The 17,765-nt window shown below is 48.2% G+C and overlaps 2 protein-coding genes across 2 annotated transcripts; both read right to left on the bottom strand.

The window, feature by feature from the left end:
• Positions 1–5,721: 5,721 nt before the first annotated feature.
• On the bottom strand, positions 5,722–6,301 carry Pmar_PMAR005916 (hypothetical protein; the record flags this gene model as incomplete). The annotated part of the gene is made up of 2 exons (XM_002769811.1): positions 5,722–5,759; positions 5,845–6,301. The coding sequence occupies 2 exons, from the start codon at positions 6,299–6,301 to the stop codon at positions 5,722–5,724; spliced, it is 495 nt and encodes a 164-aa protein (XP_002769857.1).
• Positions 6,302–14,951: 8,650 nt separating this feature from the next.
• Positions 14,952–15,116, bottom strand: Pmar_PMAR005915 (hypothetical protein; the record flags this gene model as incomplete). Its single annotated transcript, XM_002769810.1, has 1 exon — positions 14,952–15,116. One exon carries the CDS (start codon positions 15,114–15,116, stop codon positions 14,952–14,954), a length of 165 nt encoding a protein of 54 aa, XP_002769856.1.
• Positions 15,117–17,765: the final 2,649 nt, after the last annotated feature.

Below are 17,765 nucleotides of genomic sequence, written 5' to 3'. Positions count from 1 at the left end.
TACCAGGAGTGCTCCTAGGATCTACATCGGAGACCTCACTTTAGGAGCAATAGAAAGATCAGTTGAGTTCAATTCGTGACTCTCCCACAACAGGAGGACACCATCTATCCATGAGTTCTGTCATACAAGTCAGTTAGGCTTACGCAATTCGCACGCAGCTATAGAGCAAAGCGTCTCGGACACCACCGAGGATCTAGAGTGGCAATCCAAGGAGCAGGTTAATGAGTTGGAAAAGAAGAGAATGATAGAATGGAGGTGAGAGTCTCACCGTGAGACTACCTCCGAGCACGAACACGCTCACGACACCAGCCTTCACACTCTAAACTCCTAGAGTTTGAGCTACTTGACATTCCAAGTCAATAAGTCTAGTCTTACATTCAAGTCATTGGTGCTACAGAAGTATAAACATGAAACGGAACGATTTCACAATGGAACGATTTTCCTTGGAAGCGAGAACGAAGTTTTCAAGTCCCGGTAGCGAGTTGGAGAAGTTGAACGTGTCCGGCAACTGCTCGGACAGCATACTGGCAATTACATCTTTCAGAGAAGGTAGACTAAGAGAAGTAATACCGCTCGGAATTTGCTCACCCAGCGTCGGAACTCGGAACTGATAATTCGAACTCAGAATTTGGAGAGGTCGAACACGTGGAAGGCTCTAACTCAAACTAACGAACCGGTAAATAAGCTGCCGAAACACACAATATCAGTGCCTCGTAAAAGATATTAACCCAGCCCTTATAAAGCTAGCCTCTCCATCGGATGGGATACCGTCCCATCAGCGGATGAGGGACATCCACCCATCACTCTCCCCAGCTAACCTCATCTGTCAGATGAGCTCAGCTCGAAAGCGAGGCGCCATCCAGCTAAGGCTGGATTCATAAATGTGCGCGACATTGCCAACCAGTCAACGTTCAATGCGCCAAAGCCTTTGGCCTAATCACTCACTTCATTGAGAACGCTACTCTGGTTCGATATAGAGACCACTTCGCGCCGTATATAATGTAACGACGCGAGCACATATCAATAGTCAATTACAGTTGATGCGCATAGCTAATCATTCTAGAGCACTTACGAGCTGGTCTTGTACGCACCACATTAGGAGTTGTAGGACTCTCATCATCTTGATCACCATCTTCGTGATCATCAGGACGATCTGAGATCGTCGATGTCTTTTAGAAGTTGTAACGGGTTGGGCTCCCTTACCACTCTTAAACTTCCTCACATAACGCAGATGCAGCTCCCTAGGGCTTCCATCGTCATTATTCGCAATACACTTTAGACCTCGCACACCAGCAACTTCACTTGTACCAACGAGGAGGCTTCAAGTTTGCTCTTCGGAGGAGCAGACTTGCTGGGACAAGGTTCACCTAACAACACGCTGTCATCAATCTTGAGCAGCTCTTCGGTTTGCTTCCTAGCAAGGGTTTAATTAATTCAAACTACTCCGAATAAAAATCAGGGGATTTAAATCACGAAGACATTCATCTCTCGTTTACCCAGAACTTCGACTACCTTAGCTTTTCGAAGAGCTACACACTCACCAGAGGCTTCCTTCAATTTGATCTCGCCAAAGATGCCTTATGAGGACCAAATATCTCTCGGGGCAACATCATCTAGGGAAGCAGGTGATCTGGGGATAGTGCCAGTCATACGCATTTGGGAAGTCATACCACGAGCACCACGGCAATCTATACTATAACTATTTAGCTGATCCTGCAACATAGCAGCCAAATCATACGGAGAGTTCACATACATCGCACCAGTTCCATATTTGAGATCGAACAGAAACTTCTTCGAAGTAACAGCCAAATCTCTATGCCTTCCTTCATAATATCCGCCTGTCCATGGTGTCACCATGTTGGTGAATGACCGACGGTCACTGCATTACCCACTCCATGAGCTAAGAGACAAGAGTTCACATTTTGTGATACAAGGTTCGCTCCTCCATCACACCGAAGATGCCGCGGATAACCATAGAAGCTAAAAGCATGCAAATAAGCATTGACAATACAGGCGGAATAAACAGGCTGAAGTAGGGGAACCAACACGGTAGACTCAGTGAAAGCGCATGTTGTAGTCATCTTTGCCGTCCAATGGCATTGGACCAATGCAGATCCAACCCGGATCCCGGTTCCCCACCGAACGAAAAGACGTTCGGTCCAACCGAATACCAAGGGAGTGGAACTTGCTGTCCAGACCTTGAAATACAGATATTTGACGCACATCTGGTGGAGCGCTGGCACACTTCATAGTTTCTCACGAAGGCCTAGTAGTGTAGTCTTTGCGCAATATAGGCCACCAATAAGCTCGTTGCACCAGACCGGACAACAGCTGTGCAGAGCGCTGTTGAGGTTGCTGATCTCTCGAACTCAACATGCTGGGAGAGCAAGGGAATCGGCCGTGTCAGCCGCCGATCAATAATCGATAATCGGTACATTAGCTATTGTGCGCACACGCCACGTACAACGACCACTACACGCCCCCCTGCCGGAAGTTACGACTTACGATACATCCGGCATCGGTGGTTTTTGAGACGCATCAAATTTTTCGAGAGCAGCTTGAGAAACGCGTTTTAAATATTTCAAGTGTACGACACGCTTACGCAAATCAGGCGTGAGGACTCTGTAAATGAGTGCCGACAATTGGTTCAAGATCCGAACGACAATATACGGTCGCTCGTATTTTTTGCCTCGCGGCATTTTCCTCATCAACCACAAATCGCCTTTAGCGGGTAATTGGGGATCAATATTAGGCTGCGACTCGACGTAACTCTTTCCAGGCCTGTATTTCGCCGGAAGTCTGGGAAGTATCCAAGGCTCGTAAGTGAATATCATCTCATGCGGAGAATATGTAGTTCGACCACTAATGGCAGTATTGAACAGCTGAGTGGCGCGTACCACTACTTGTTTGAATGTGAGAAACGATAACTCGTTAGGATTCTTTTGGCAGCGAATCCTCTCGTTAATATTGCGAAACATTCTCTCGCATTTGCCATTACACCAGGAACTGAAGACTGGGAGCAAACGTGCCGACACGAGACCGAACTCATCGCATCTGCAAACGCAGTAGAAATGAATTGGGAACCGTTATCGGTATGTATGCCCTCAGGTGTAGTGTTGAATGTTGCATCCACTACCCTGAACAGTGCTAAACAGTCCTCGGTAGTCGGCGTATTCAAAACTATCCGAGTTATCGTATAAGAGCTCCAATTGTCAACTAAGGCTATCACGTACATAGTGTCCAAGGCGTTATTAAATGGACCACTTATGTCCATATGAACCATTTGCCAAGGACGCTGAGCTCTCAACTCACATTGGCCGAACTCTATACCAAGCTGAGCTGTGGCAGCTTTTGTGATTTTTCTTGTGGAACAGACATGCAACAAATTCGTTGCAATGCTGCCGTAACTGAGGGCATCTGATGATGCGCCTCATGCGTTCGAACAATGACTTGGAGCCTTCATGCTCATGTAGCACAGTTGCTACGTATCTCAGTTCGGATCCCCACGACATCATGAGCCTTCCGTGCTCGTCCCTTTCGTCAGCTCGTGGATCCGTCTGGGTCGTTTGTAGTAGAGCCGCAATGAGATCATCGTATTCTCCCTCCTCATCTATATTTTTCGGAGGAATACAATAGGCAGGAGGACGACTGAGCTCATCCGCCAGATTTTTATCAGTCGATATCAACTCGACTTCGAACTCAATGCCGAGAGCCATACACGTAGATTGAAATGTTATTAGCCGACTCTCCATCAATGTGGAATTGAGGCCATGGACCACCCTCCAATGACGTTCCTGGTGGCGTGTTATCCAGGCCACAACACTCTTACTATCACATCTCAGAGTCACTTTTCTGCCCGATTCCAGTTTAAGAGCGGCTATATATTTGCCGACAAGTTGGATGCCGTATATGGCGGCTTCCGACTCTGCCAGGTTGATATGACGTTTATCTCTGAGGCTTCTTAGTTTTGTGAAGTCCTCGACATAAACACCTCCTATAGTTAGTACAACACCCAACGCATGTTGACTTGCGTCTGTATATACTACCCAATCCAGATGTTTATCATAGCTCCACGTCCCGCCTATGGGATCACCTTGCTCGTTGATCTCATTTACGAGCTTTTCGCATGCAATGCGAATACTGTCATCCACAGCCACATCGCACAGAAGGTCTTGTTTAGGCTTTCTGAGGGTAGCCAATCTCTTTAGGGAAGCTGCTGCGGGTCTCGCCCATTTTGCAATAGGGTAATGGGCTGTGAATTTCCCTGCCCATTTATGGATCTCCCTGCGGGTACAATTATCTGTATTAAAGATAGGCAATTGACCTCTACGACGCCAAGCACCATCCTTTTGACATTCGAGACCTAACTCTCTGCTGTCCAGGAGAGCAGTAGGTTCTTTGGTAGGAAATCCGTTTTTCTTCAATGTATCCCGGATGAGTTGAGCATAAGACCGCTGTGTTATGATATCGTCGACATACATATCAAAGATCGCCGTCAAAGGGATACACTCTTTTCTTATATCATCTAAGATCAGTGCCAGTGTCTTCGGAGCTACATTGAGCCCGAATGGCATTCTGACCATACGGTAAGCCGTATGAGGCTCCCATCTCAATCGGGTCCCTAACCAATAGGATTGGTCGTTTTCAACAAATATACACAAGTACGCCTTTTTCAAATCTATAATAACAAGCTCATCAGGGGCCTCAACTTGGTATGAGCGCCAACGTCTGAGATTCTCGATGCAAGCAAGCGGAGAATCTCTCTTCTCATTTGGCGTACTTTTGATCATCTCATTGGCCCAGCGCATGTCGCAAAATGGCCGAACTGGTGTTGTAGGCTTGTGTAACTGTTCAACACATAGTAGTGGGTGCGAAGCCTTCAATTCAGTGAGAGGCGTTTCCTCTATGAGGCCAGATTCTTTCCACAATCCGATGGCATCTTTAAACAACTCCATTATATCTGGTGACTTTCTCTCAAATACATCATAATCTGGTGGCATAATGTGCCTAGGTGATTCCTTATTAGTCACCCAATGCCATTGTAGCTCCCACACTGCTCCTTCGTCGCTCTCTGGATCACCGAGACGACGCGCAGTTACATCTGAGGCATGTAACTCACGGGTAACTAACCTCCCGTGGTGAACGCGTGACTCTGAAATACAGTCGCCTTCTCCAGCTTTCTCACTGTAAGCACCATCCCGGATGGTCCATCCGTGACTTGGATCCCCACGTGACACTTTGCTGTGTCATTCGTGTACAATATTGTATTGACAATGTCGTTGAAGATCTCGACATATGATTCAGCAGACTTACTATTGGCTTTGATTTGTATGATAGGCTCATTGCTATCAATAAAACTGATAGATATTCCCCCTATAGCTCTGATCCAATCTAATCCAAGAAAGGAGGATCCTGCAAGGAGGATTCTGTCCGTCGCTACAGTGTTGCACCGACAGACTGCAACCAGCGGTTGATCAGTGACCAGTGCTCCTCTCAACACAACAGTCGACAGGGCTTTAAAGTCGCCTGGTAGACTGATGTTATTCAATACTTGACATTGATATGACTTTTGAAATATTGTGGTGATGGACCTCGTACGATCCGAACTTGGCTTCCCACTCAAGCCTGAAATGGATGACAAGATAGACATCGAGCATCCAGAGTCAATGAGGAAATAATAACCCTCTAACTCGATGAGCAAGATACTAGAAGCTGAGCTTCTCACTTGCCTATCTCCTGGGTGGCTCTCCTGTGGTTTCCTCGAAGGACACACATTGGCTCTATGGCCATAGCCACCACAGCTGTAACACTGATCATATCCATACTGAGGATAAGGAGTGCTACGATATCCTTTTCCTTTGCCATGTCCCTTGGACTGGCCTTTTCCTTTTTGAGGTTGGTTCCTCTTGCCAAAGGACCACCTCTGATTCCAGCCTTTAGAAGATCTCCAGCCTTTAGAATTGCCCTTCTGAGGCTGCTGGCCCTTTCCTGGGGCGGCAACTACCGCGCTGAATTCCTCTGGGCCTCCTGCTTGAGTAGGACCACCACCAGTCTCGTCTACCTCAAATAGAGGCCTGGTGAGATCAATAGCTTTCGTGAGGGTCCTCTTCTTGGGTTCCAAGAAAGACCAGAGACCATAGCTCTGACGCACCGTTTGCGTCTGAGGCAGTGTATTCCAATAGAAGGTCGCCGCAATCCTCTCATGGGAAGCGGTATCGAGATATCTGAATGCCAACACTGTATTGTGTCGCACATCGGCTCCATAACAACCCACGGTATCTTGGCCAATGCGGAATTGCATGGCAACCAGCTTCTTGAAGCTTTGCTTCTCTCCTTGGCCAAAAGACCTATGGAGACGTAGCCAAATTTCTCGTTCGACCGCCTCATCAGTTAAAGATGGGGCGAAGCTTTGCTTAGAAAGGAGTCTATAAGCCTTCCCCGTCAGGCTATTAATCAAGTTAGATCTCCTCTCCTGTGGGGTCCAGTTCTTTGAAGTTCAAAGTTTGAACGAACTCTGACGCTAGTTGACGCTGCTGACGAACTCAATTGGAGCAATCAAGCACCATCGCGCCTGCCACTCGTCGAGCGACATCGAATCGGGCGCTTTCTCGCCACTGAAGAGTGCGAGCTTCGGAGCCTTAGAGCCTATATCCCCCCGCTAATTGAGAAGTCCTGTGCAGAAACGGGTGGGCGATTACATGGTGGAACACCTCTATCAGTCTGAGGTTGCTGAGGGACCACTGGCTCGTCGGTATCCGTGGAACTCTTGGCTCCTGACGAGACGAAGAAGCTCCTTGAGGGTGTCTATTGCTGCTCCTTGTGTGAGGGCCACTATGCTGGACTTGCTGCTCAGATGTAGTGGGATGACGAACCGTAGTCCTTCTTGAGGGGCTATTCGGAATTTGCTGCGGCGGGGGCGACTGGGTCTCGTCGCCATGCACAAAGCTAGCAGTTAACCGCGCGTTAATGTTAGCCGCGGTGTCCAAAGCATTCCTCGGGGACACTTGGGGGCCACGATGGGTCTGGGCACCATGTGGAGGTTGCTGATCTCTCGAACTCGACATGCTGGGAGAGCAAGGGAATCGGCCGTGTCAGCCGCCGATCAATAATCGATAATCGGTACATTAGCTATTGTGCGCACACGCCACGCACAACGACCACTACAAGCGCTGAAATTGAAGGCTTTCTAGGCTTGCATGGGGCAAATTCAAGCAAAAGTAACAAGTATCGCTCGTGCGTGCGTGGCGCACGCCATTGTGATCGACCCGAACCAGAAATTGGTGCAACCGGTCGAGACTGAAGTGACAGCAATCTGGCTGTCCAGGAGCCTCTCGAGCCGGTTCCACCCTGTAAATTTTCTTCCGGTCTACAGAGATCTTCATTTGGTCACGTGTAGATGTTGAAATTTTCAATCAGACTGCTTACAATCTCGAATTTGAGCTGGAGTTGACTGATTATCCTGTCTTCATCTCTCATCATCTTTGCACTCTCCGTTATGATCTACTGACCTGGGCTCAGTGATCAGCTTGATATGTTGGATCGCGAGCCTTCTAGCTTGGGCAAGCTCATCTTAGAAGGAACCTTCTGAGACACGTCTTTGAGCGTTGACTCGGGAGGGAACTTCTCATGCACCCGCAACGCACTGTACAAGGTCACTTTGGCGTCACTCGAGCTCACCTGCGTTCTGGTTCAGCGAGGATTTTAATTGGTCAAGCCGAACTTGCTTGCTTGGCTAATGGTCTGGAAGTCTGTAGTCGTTGAATGACAGTCGAGCCACTGAACAAGTTGTCATTGGGGGGGGGGGGGGGGGGGGGCACGGCATTGCGACGTACCGTCGCCGGCGCCGTGCCTGCCTTAACTGGGTGACTCATATTCCATCTCGCATGCTTTATATGGTTCGCAATCTGTTGCATTATGCTTTTCTTTACGTGATCTTAATTGAGTTGCTTATGCACCTCACATGTATAGCTCCCTCGATGAATTTCGTAATAACCGTACGCCTCCCGCCTCTCTACTTAGTTTTTCCTTGCCTCCTGTCTCTATGACGGACACTTTGCCAGAGAAACGGAGGCCTTTCGTGCGATCTCCCCGGCCAGCTGCCCAACGGTACTACGCGACGCCATTGTCGACAGGCTACTTCAACTTGGTCTAATTGTCGCTGACCTTCCGACCTTGGTCTCAAAGCCGGACATGCTGAAGAACACGGTTGTTGATGTCCTCTGTCCCATTGATAAAGCTGAAACGGCAGACTATTGGTCTCCAACGAACGTCTCCAGACGCAACTCTGTTCGGTTCATGGTCTGAGGATTGAATCCGCTTCACAAAGTGCTGTTGAGGCCTTCTCCAACAAGCACGGTGCTGCCGCACAAGGTCACCGCGAGTACATGGAGCGGATCTCGAGACGTTATGGTGGTGGTTCCCCCGGTTTGGTGGTCGACCAGGCTAAGTGAAACTGCTGAGTGAGTCTCTTGCTACCTACCGAGAGGTAAAACTAGGCTCCGATCGTTCCATGGGAGACAAGTAGCCGGTAGTAGATGTCAGCAGCAACATCCAATGGATTCCCGACTCGGCCGATGGCCGGCGGCCTTTGGTGGCCGCAAAGCTCGCAATCTCAGTTAACTGTTGTGCGGCCTTCTCCCTATCGTACTATGTATCGATACTAGCTGCAACGTGAATGAAGGCCGCTGGGTGTTAGCAACCGGCGACGGCAACCCCTCAACAAAGAGAGATTGGCGAAAGCTCCGCCACCTGATAAATGCCCGCATACCATCAGTGCCCTTTCGCTGAAGCATATTCGCAAGTGTCGTTGGCCGTCGAAGAGCCATGAAAAGGATACGGTGGTCGGGAAAGGGTTGCCTCCGACTAAGAAGCAAAGGTCATGATTCTCGAGCCCTCTCTATAATCTAGAGTGGATCGAGAGGTCCTAATCCATTCGGCCAATTTTTTATCTCATTCCTTCATCTACTCCCAAGTATTTGAACTGCTGCGTGGAGTTTGATTCACGCCAGGGCTTCTTGGCAGATCGGTCAGTTGATGCCTTCTCGAATGCATCCAGCCGGAGGTCGGCGGCGACAACCTTCGGCGCAGAGGCCGTGACCGCTACCGGCTAAGTCGATCGAGGACAGTCCAAGTAGAGTCGTCGGATCCCCCAGCTGAAGCTTTAGTTACAGGCGATGCGACTCTTGAGACTCATCCCTGGGTCACAAATGCGAATGGGATCTTTGCTATGACTAGACGAATGCATACCCCCGGTTGATGGAACCGGATCTTCAACCTTATCTCAATGGTATGATGATATAACATTCTCCGAGCGTCATGAGAAGTTCTCTATAGCACTCGCCAAATCTCTCCGCTCACGAGCAGAGATCTGGTCCAACAGGAGCGACATCCATAGCCTTCTTCGAGAATATCAGTCTGCTACAAGGTCAGAGCAGAGTCGAGCAGCTTCAAAATGGGTCTCTTAGGGAATAGAGCGCGAGGCTGAGCAGTTAGCTCTGGTATTTGCTCGCATTCTGGAGTCTGCGGACTTAGGTCGGGCGGAGACTCTCCTCGGATCAGCTTCCTCATCTCTCCCCTTCGTCGGAGGCTCTTGAAAGTGCTATCTCGAGTTACATTGCCTGGTGAAAGACCCGAAGACTGCGCCTCTGCGGTTTGACCAAGCATGATATGCCTCTGGGGGTATCGGTACCCATCCCTGAGGAGCCGCGGGTATGGCCTGCGTCCATTGGACTGCCTCTGCGTCCAGGAGAACCCGAGGTGATACGCTGGAGAGGTTCCTCTGTGCATGACCTGGCTCCCCGTCCTCAGATCGACGACGACGAGATGGCCCGACGGATCACTCACCGATCATTCGAAGTTGGAATTTCGAACTGTCCATGGCGTAAGGCGCTCTGGAGCTTGCGCCTGGCTGGCTCGTAAGGTGCCGGCCGAACAAGTCCGTGCGGCGGGTAACTCGGGCTCTCGCGCATGGAAACACTACGGGTTACCCGAAATCAAGCGTCAGTGCGAGACTCATACAACGGAGATTCTCAGTCCTCTAGATGTTGCGAGTTGATGATGTAGAGAATTCCTACATCACCAACTACAACATTAAATTGCGTGATTCCTGATAGGAATAATGCATTTGCTCCTGAGAGAACAATGTCCATTTGCGCGCGGAGTATTGGGGTTTGAGTGTCTCTGGATATTACCGAGATTGTCGTGAGTAGCAGGCCGCTACTAACAGCATCGCTGTCGAGCCATCACGACTAGTGGTGACGACCACCACACCACAACGATCACCAGAAACCGAATCTGGGATGTTGTGCCCAGAGATCTCCGCTTGCTTGAATGGTGTTTTCCTCCCCGCGTGACTTGGGGATCCTAGGTGACAATGATGTCATAACTGCAACCTAAAATTATGACTCCTGATCACGGAAGTAATGTGAACATCGGACGCACGGATTCTCTGGGATTGTTGGGTGAGTAATGGGGACATTGCCTATGTGCCTGCGTGTTAGCCAATGTGACTGTGGTCTTGAGCCAATGCGCGGCGTGTTGTGATGTTCGCTAACACTTAGTCTCACCCAACACTTCCAAATAACTAATGCGATGCGGTGAAGCGTGCCTTGAAACTCTCCCAAAATAGAAGACCATCACAATCAGGCAGCACTGCCTGTCCAATAACAGGCTCATCAGCTCGCCATAGACCTAGATGAAATGAGCAGCCTCCCTCCACCAGAAACTCTCGACTTTCTGCGTGTTCCCTGGAAGATGCTTTCGAGTTGCTCCTGAGGGAGCTCCTTTCTCGCAGGAAGCACGGATATTTGCCAATTGCTCGTCCAGGACGAGTCGTCCTTCTTGGCTGCGATCATAATTACAACAGAGCATCTTCATAACTGGGTTGGCCTGAAAAGGTCACCAAGGTTGAATGCATTTTATCATCTGGAACAACTGAGCAGCCATAGATCACTTCTTACTTTGTCGTATTCTGAGGATACTATCCTCCGCACATAGTTGTTCAGGGGAGTCGTTGACATTCACAGGAACGATCTCCGCCTAGCCAATCATACCACCTCTAGACATATCGGCCCAACAAAAAGCATCTTTATCACCAGGCAACCACACAGATTTATGAACATATTGTAGGCTTCGAAGAGCTCCCTGATCCACCCACCAGCATAATGTTCCGAAGCATAACCAAAGTCATCCTGAATATCTCGTCAGGTCTCACAGAGATTAGCATCGGCTTTCAAACTGATAGTATGGTTTCCACGCAGAGCAACAAGGGTCCCGGACACACATTGCACTTGAGCTCCTCGATATCTTGAAGTAAAGTGTCTGTTGCTTGACATACGGTATATCAAGCAACAGACACTTCGTCCCACTGCTCATCACTGAGACAGCGGAGAGCATCTTGATCTTGGCCACCCAGCTAATGGCTGAACCACTGGAATACACCAGTCCACTTTCTTAGGAACTTGAGGTTAGCAGATGAGGACTTACACTTCTTGGTTATGATCTCTCACTCACCTTCGAAACCAGCACAAGGTCGGTCTTGTTGCTGTGGACAGGAAATAAGTAAAGGCAACCCGCTCACGCCCAGAAATCTGACGGCCAGAAAGAACCAAATGATCGGTAGCCCGCTGAACTTCAGAATTTGGGCATTCGAAACCAAAACTTCGTACTACTCGTATAACGGAACATCGTTAACAGCTGATCCAGTAGGTCTGGCTACTATACAATCATCTCATAAGTTACGAGGACTACAGTTAATATTCAGCTCAGAGCCCTCCGAGAGCAATTAAGATTTCTGGTAGGTTTAAATCATCCCGTGATTTATACAGACGCATCATGTCTACGGAACTGCTATAGTTGTTGGCTTAACTTATATAGGAGATTCAACGCAATTGCGCCGTTTAGATGATAATCGGCATATTAAGTGGGCAGAGTTAGATGCTCTCATATATGGTGTCTGCAAGTTAATCAGCAAATACTCAATATCACAATATATGATGTACAGTCCACATGAAGTAATTTTCACTTACCAGCTATGGACCTTCCCCAGTTACCAACTATTTATCGACCGGCTCCCGCTACAGCTTCTTCGAATTCAACATCCCCGTCAGTTTACAAACTTGCTCAAAACCAATGAAGTCTGGCTCTTCCGCAAGTTAAGCGTCAAAATCAACGTTGTAGAGTACTACTCTAATCCATCTACATCACATGCGACGCATCTCTCCATCGTTACAAACGACTTTCACTATATGACTCTATTTTTATTCATCTATCGAAGGAGGAGGGCGTGTAGTCTATGTAGTCTAAGAAGGAGACAGCTTCGCATTTACGCGCATGGGTATGCGTGCATCTCATTAGCTATACGGCCTCTCTCTTTCCCTCTCCTCTTCTTACGTCGAGTTCAGGGGCACATCGCGCCGTAGGACAACCACATTCGAGAAGATTATGGAGTTTGGGTGCCGCAAACTATTGTCTTCGTCTCGTCGAGATGGATCGCTCATCTCATTATCCACTCTCTGGAGCCTCGTTCGTAGGAAGACTGCTCCAGCTTTCGTGTCGGCTCTGAACTACCTTGCCTCTCTATTGAACGACTGGACTGTCATGTGGGCTAGCGGAGGGTGCTTCACAATACGAGAGAAAACTTTTGTCATCCACGACATTGGAAAGCAAGTCAAAATAGTGCACAATCTCGATCCGCCCAGCGTCCAGGAGATTGCAATGTCAATTAAAGAGACCCATCGAGCACCTCTTCCGGTTTAACGAAAATCTCGGAATGATGAGCAACGTCTTCAAGACGCTACTCTGATGGTTCGCTACCGTCATTCTGGTAGGAAGCTACAAGGCCAACTCGGATAGTGAATGCGACAGGGTGAAAATGGGACCACTACTCTTGCATTTGCTGAGCTGTATTCAGGGACTGAAAGTGAGGCCACCACAGGGAAGTTGCAACCACCGATTTGCAAGCTTCTATCCATCCCGACGTTGCGAAGATTTCCGGCAACCTGAACTTAGACCTTTTGAGGGAGCTCATACAGTTGAGTACGAATAACTTTCCCGGGATGAATAACGGCCAACTCGATAGATCATCTTCAAGCTGCACCCAACCGCAAGCACGTCCTTGAAACGGGCCCAATCTTACCGTTGTCTCTCGAAATAGCCATCGAAATTCTCTCTCTGGGTCCCCATAAGATCATCCGCCGCGGGAGACTCGGCATGGAAGCGGTCGGCAGCATTGAAAGTAGCAACCACCGATTTGCAAGCCTCTATCCATCCCGACGTTGCGAAGATTTCCGGCAACCTGAACTTAAACCTTTTGAGGTAGCTCATACATTTGAGTAGATTACCAGAGTAGTGCACCCAATGAAATGAGTGATCACAATTTGGACGCTGGGTCGGGAAATTCTGCTTCTGGTTCCCGTCCTGGTACTGGCATGTCGAGTTCTTGTTCGATTAGCGGTGCTACGTCCAGCAAACTGCAGCGTTTGGCTATTTACATGGCTATTATTTTGGTCCTGGTAGAACAGACCGCGTCCATACCTGTGACGCCACTATCAGCTGAGCAGATAAGTTAACTCACCGACGTGACTCGTAGCAGGCTTTATCGAGAAATCCTGCTTTGATTTGCGCTCAGTGAACTGTACAGAAGACATCGCCCCACTCCGGGCTACTGTTGTTATCGTCGTACCAAAGGTGAATCTTGGCATATGGATCCAAGATACTCCGTTAGTGAGTTCCGTGACCGTCTAGTGCTCTGTGCCAAGCATCCGACCCAGCGAACTCATCGATTCATAATCGATGCCGGATCAGCATAGTGTGTAATACGCTTCGGGTTTGTAGTCTGCCACTTATTGACCAACTACTAATTATTCCTGTTTTGTCTAATCTAATCACAAGTTTCCAGTCATATGAATACATATGATCGATCCCGGAGTAAGCTTCAGAGGCCTTGAGAATGAAGGATTCAGATACTGGGTATAGATTGCAAGCCTGGTGTGATCAAATAGCGATCGACGATCACGATGGTAGGGATGCCTCACGAGGTACAAAGCCAAGCTCGTCATCAGGAGATAGGCTCATTCTGGCAAGTGTTACAGAGCACCCATGTGACGTTGTCTTAGGTGGTAGAATCGAGCACGACCCCTAAGTAGTTCGCGAACTACACAGTCTCCTGAATAAGACTTTGGTAGTTCAATTAAGATGGTTCATGATTTGCGTGTGATATGGGTGGACCAGTTACATAGACAATCTTCTTCGCTCGTCTCGTGCCATCTTACCTTCGTTGTTTCAGGAAACATCGAATAGAGAGACGTTCGATTTGTACTACAGCATGATTGATATACCTTCATAAGTTATACGTATTTACCGAATTATACTTCCTTCAGCATACTCTGGTGGAGATCATACTCTTTGCACGATGTGAAGAAGACTGATCCGAATGGCCAGCGAGCGTGCAGAGCAACAGTAGCTCGTCTGGTTCTAAACTATGCATGGCAGAGGCTCGCCTTTGCAGCAAATGAGACGTCTCAGCCACTTATCCCTCTACTAAATGTAATGATGCGCGTTAAGAATAGGTCTCTCTATGATGTGTTACTCGTTAGTTGCTAGTCGACAATGTACTTAACTTCTATGAAGCCATGATGCAGAGACTGATCATCCGTGTGATTTTGGCCAAAACACATCATCGGTGACACAGATACCAAATCGAGTCAAACAGAGAGCATGGACCCTAAAAATAATTTGATGATACTAGCGTCGCCAGTCAGATTCATGTATGTAACATACAGTATGTTGGTGGGTGCCAAATGCACTGACAATATGTAGCATAAGAACATAGTAGTGAATCGACAAACCGAGTTCATGAAGTGGGCTTGTCCGCTCGCACGTGCGTTACCGTCGTCGTACTGCGAGGATCAAACCCCATAAGTTCAAACTGATACATCCAAACCGACGCTTTGTTATTCTCGGTTGAAATTGTTGGAGGTGTGGTTTCTGGGCTGTCCATCACCAGGCTTGGTCTTGGCGATGGCATAACTGTCGCAACGTCCCCAGATATTCTCAGCGGTCTCATCAAAATCGATATTAGCCGATTCCGAATCGAAGTGGGTCTTGAAGATACACATTCTCGTTGCCAACCGCTTAAGATCATAGCTGTATTCAAGTAAAGTCTCTGAAGGAAGCAAGACTCTAGAATTTAAGACTTGAAGTCCTCGAATACATCCTTCGTCAATAGCCGTTGTATCAAGTGGTCTGTGATCTTATTCGAATCCTTCTCATCTTCAGGCGTCATACTATCATATGCCCCCAAAACCGAATCTTCTAGAAACAACGGGACATACTTATAGATCTCATCACTGGACCACCCATAGAACGCCGCAATAGTATGATACTTCTCGAACAATGCTTCTACCTTCGCAATCGTCACAATGGGCTCGGAGTTACCTTCAACGTAGGTGCCATGATTCAGTCCACGATACTTTACGTCCAAAGATAACGCCACCAACCACAACCAGGTAATCTTATTATACCACGATCGAAACAAGGAGCTGCTACCACTTGCAGAGGTGACGACTCAATAGATAGATACTTGAAGTATAAAGCTTATGACTACGTCAGCTAGGGACTTACCTAAATGAAGACGCCTGAACGTGAATTGTGTACAGAGAGACAGCATAACGGGACAACTACACATTATCGCCTACAAGGACGTAAACACGTAAGATAATGCAGCATTAGGTATGCCATAGATTAATGGATTAACGACAAGGTTATCCACGTACCTACGAATAGATCAGATGACCTTTCCGGCCAGAGGCTCTTTCCGACTGATGATGGTTTGGGACAGATTTCGGCGTATGATAAATCTGTTACGAAGAGTGAATCCATTCTAGCACCCTTAGAATTGCCGGTTTCGTCATGCAATTTTCAACGTAGACAAGGGAATATAACACTGTTAGATTCGCAGAACTAGGACAATCATTTTTGCCGTTGAAAACTTCGATGGCACCAACCTCGAGCTTCCAGTATTAGCCACTTCGTCCTGATAAATATTTCTTAGTAGTACATCACATATCGTTTATTCCTCCTTTACCTCGTATGTCGAGACTTCCATAATGGCAGATGCAATAGCATGTGATGGTAATCTGGGCGTGAGATAAAGCCGAGCATGAGTTATTTATTCCAGATCAGCCAAGTCATCATGCTTAGGCCACTATAAACCTGCCCACACCACCTTTCATAGTAGGTGGTGTTAGGTACAACTGAGTTAGATGAAGGAGGATCGTATGTGATCAAAGTTTGATTTCAGAGAGGATGAAACGGCTGTTGTTGATGATGATGATGATGATGATGATGATGTTGTTGTTGTTGTTGTTGTTGTTGTTGTTGTCTCGTTTTGACCACCTCGACCACGAGGGACAAAGCCCTAACTGGGCGACTCATATTCTATCTCGCATGCTTTATATGGTCCGCAATCTGTTACATTATGCTTTTCTTTACGTGATCTTAATAGTGTTGCTTATGCACCTCACATGTATAGCTTCTTCGATGAATTTCGTAATAACCGTACGTCTCCCGCCTCTCTACTTAGTTTTTCCTTGCCTCCTGTCTCTATGACGGACACTTTTGCCAGAGAAACGGAGGCCTTTCGTGCGATCTCCCCGGCCAACTGCCCAACGGTACTATGCGACGCCATCGTCGGCAGGCTACTTCAACTTGTAACTGTCGCTGACCTTCCGACCTTGGTCTCGAAGCCGGACATGCTGAAGAACACGGTTGTTGATGTCCTCTGCCCCATTGGTAAAGCGAAAACGCAGACGAGACGCAACTCTGCTTGGTTCGTGGTCTGAGGATTGAATCCGCTTTACAAAATGCTGTTGAGGCCTTCTTCAACAAGCACGATGTTGCCGCGCAAGGTCAAGTAGAGTACATGGAGCGGATCTCGAGACGTCATGGTCGTGGTTCCCCAGGTTTGGTAGTCGACCAGGCTAAGTGAAACTGCTGAGTGAGTTTCTTGCTACCTACCGAGAGGTAAAACTAGGCTCCGATCGTTCCACAGGAACCAAGAAGCCGGTAGTGGATGTCAGCGCCAACATCCAATGGATTCGCGACCCGGCCGATGGCCGACGGCCATTGGTGGCCGCAAACCTCGCAATCTCAGTTAACCGTTGTACGTCCTTCTCCCTATGGTATTATGTATCGATACTAGCTGCAACGTGAATGGAGGCCGCTGGGTGTTAGCAACCGGCGACGGCAACCCCTCAACAAAGAGAGATTGGCGAAAGCTCCGCCACCTGATAAATGCCCGCATACCATCAGTGCCCTTTCGCTGAAGCATATTCGCAAGTGTCGTTAGCCGCCCAATAGCCATAAAAAGGATACGGTGGTCGGGAAAGGGTTGCCTCCGACTAAGAAGCAAAGGTCGTGATTCTCGAGCCCTGTCTATAATCTAGAGTGGATCAAGAGGCCCTAACCAATTCGGCCATTTTTTATCTCATTTCTTCATCTACTCCCAAGTATTTGAACTGCTGCGTGGAGTTTGATTCACGCCAGGGCTTCTTGGCAGATCGGTCAGTTGATGCCTTCTCGAATGCATCCAGCCGGAGGTCGGCGGCGACAACCTTCGGCGCAGAGGCCGTGACCGCTACCGGCTAAGTCGATCGAGGACAGTCCAAGTAGAGTCGTCGGATCCCCCAGCTGAACCTTTTGTTACAGGCGATGCGACTTCTGAGACTCATTCCTGGGTCACAAATGCGATTGAGATCTTTGCTATG

Source organism: Perkinsus marinus (genome assembly GCF_000006405.1).
Source record: "Perkinsus marinus ATCC 50983 genomic scaffold scf_1104296964856, whole genome shotgun sequence".
NCBI classification, from domain to species: Eukaryota; Perkinsozoa; order Perkinsida; family Perkinsidae; genus Perkinsus; species Perkinsus marinus.
The sequence above is the reverse complement of the archived record's forward strand: the minus strand, read 5'-3'. Positions and strand labels throughout refer to the sequence as shown.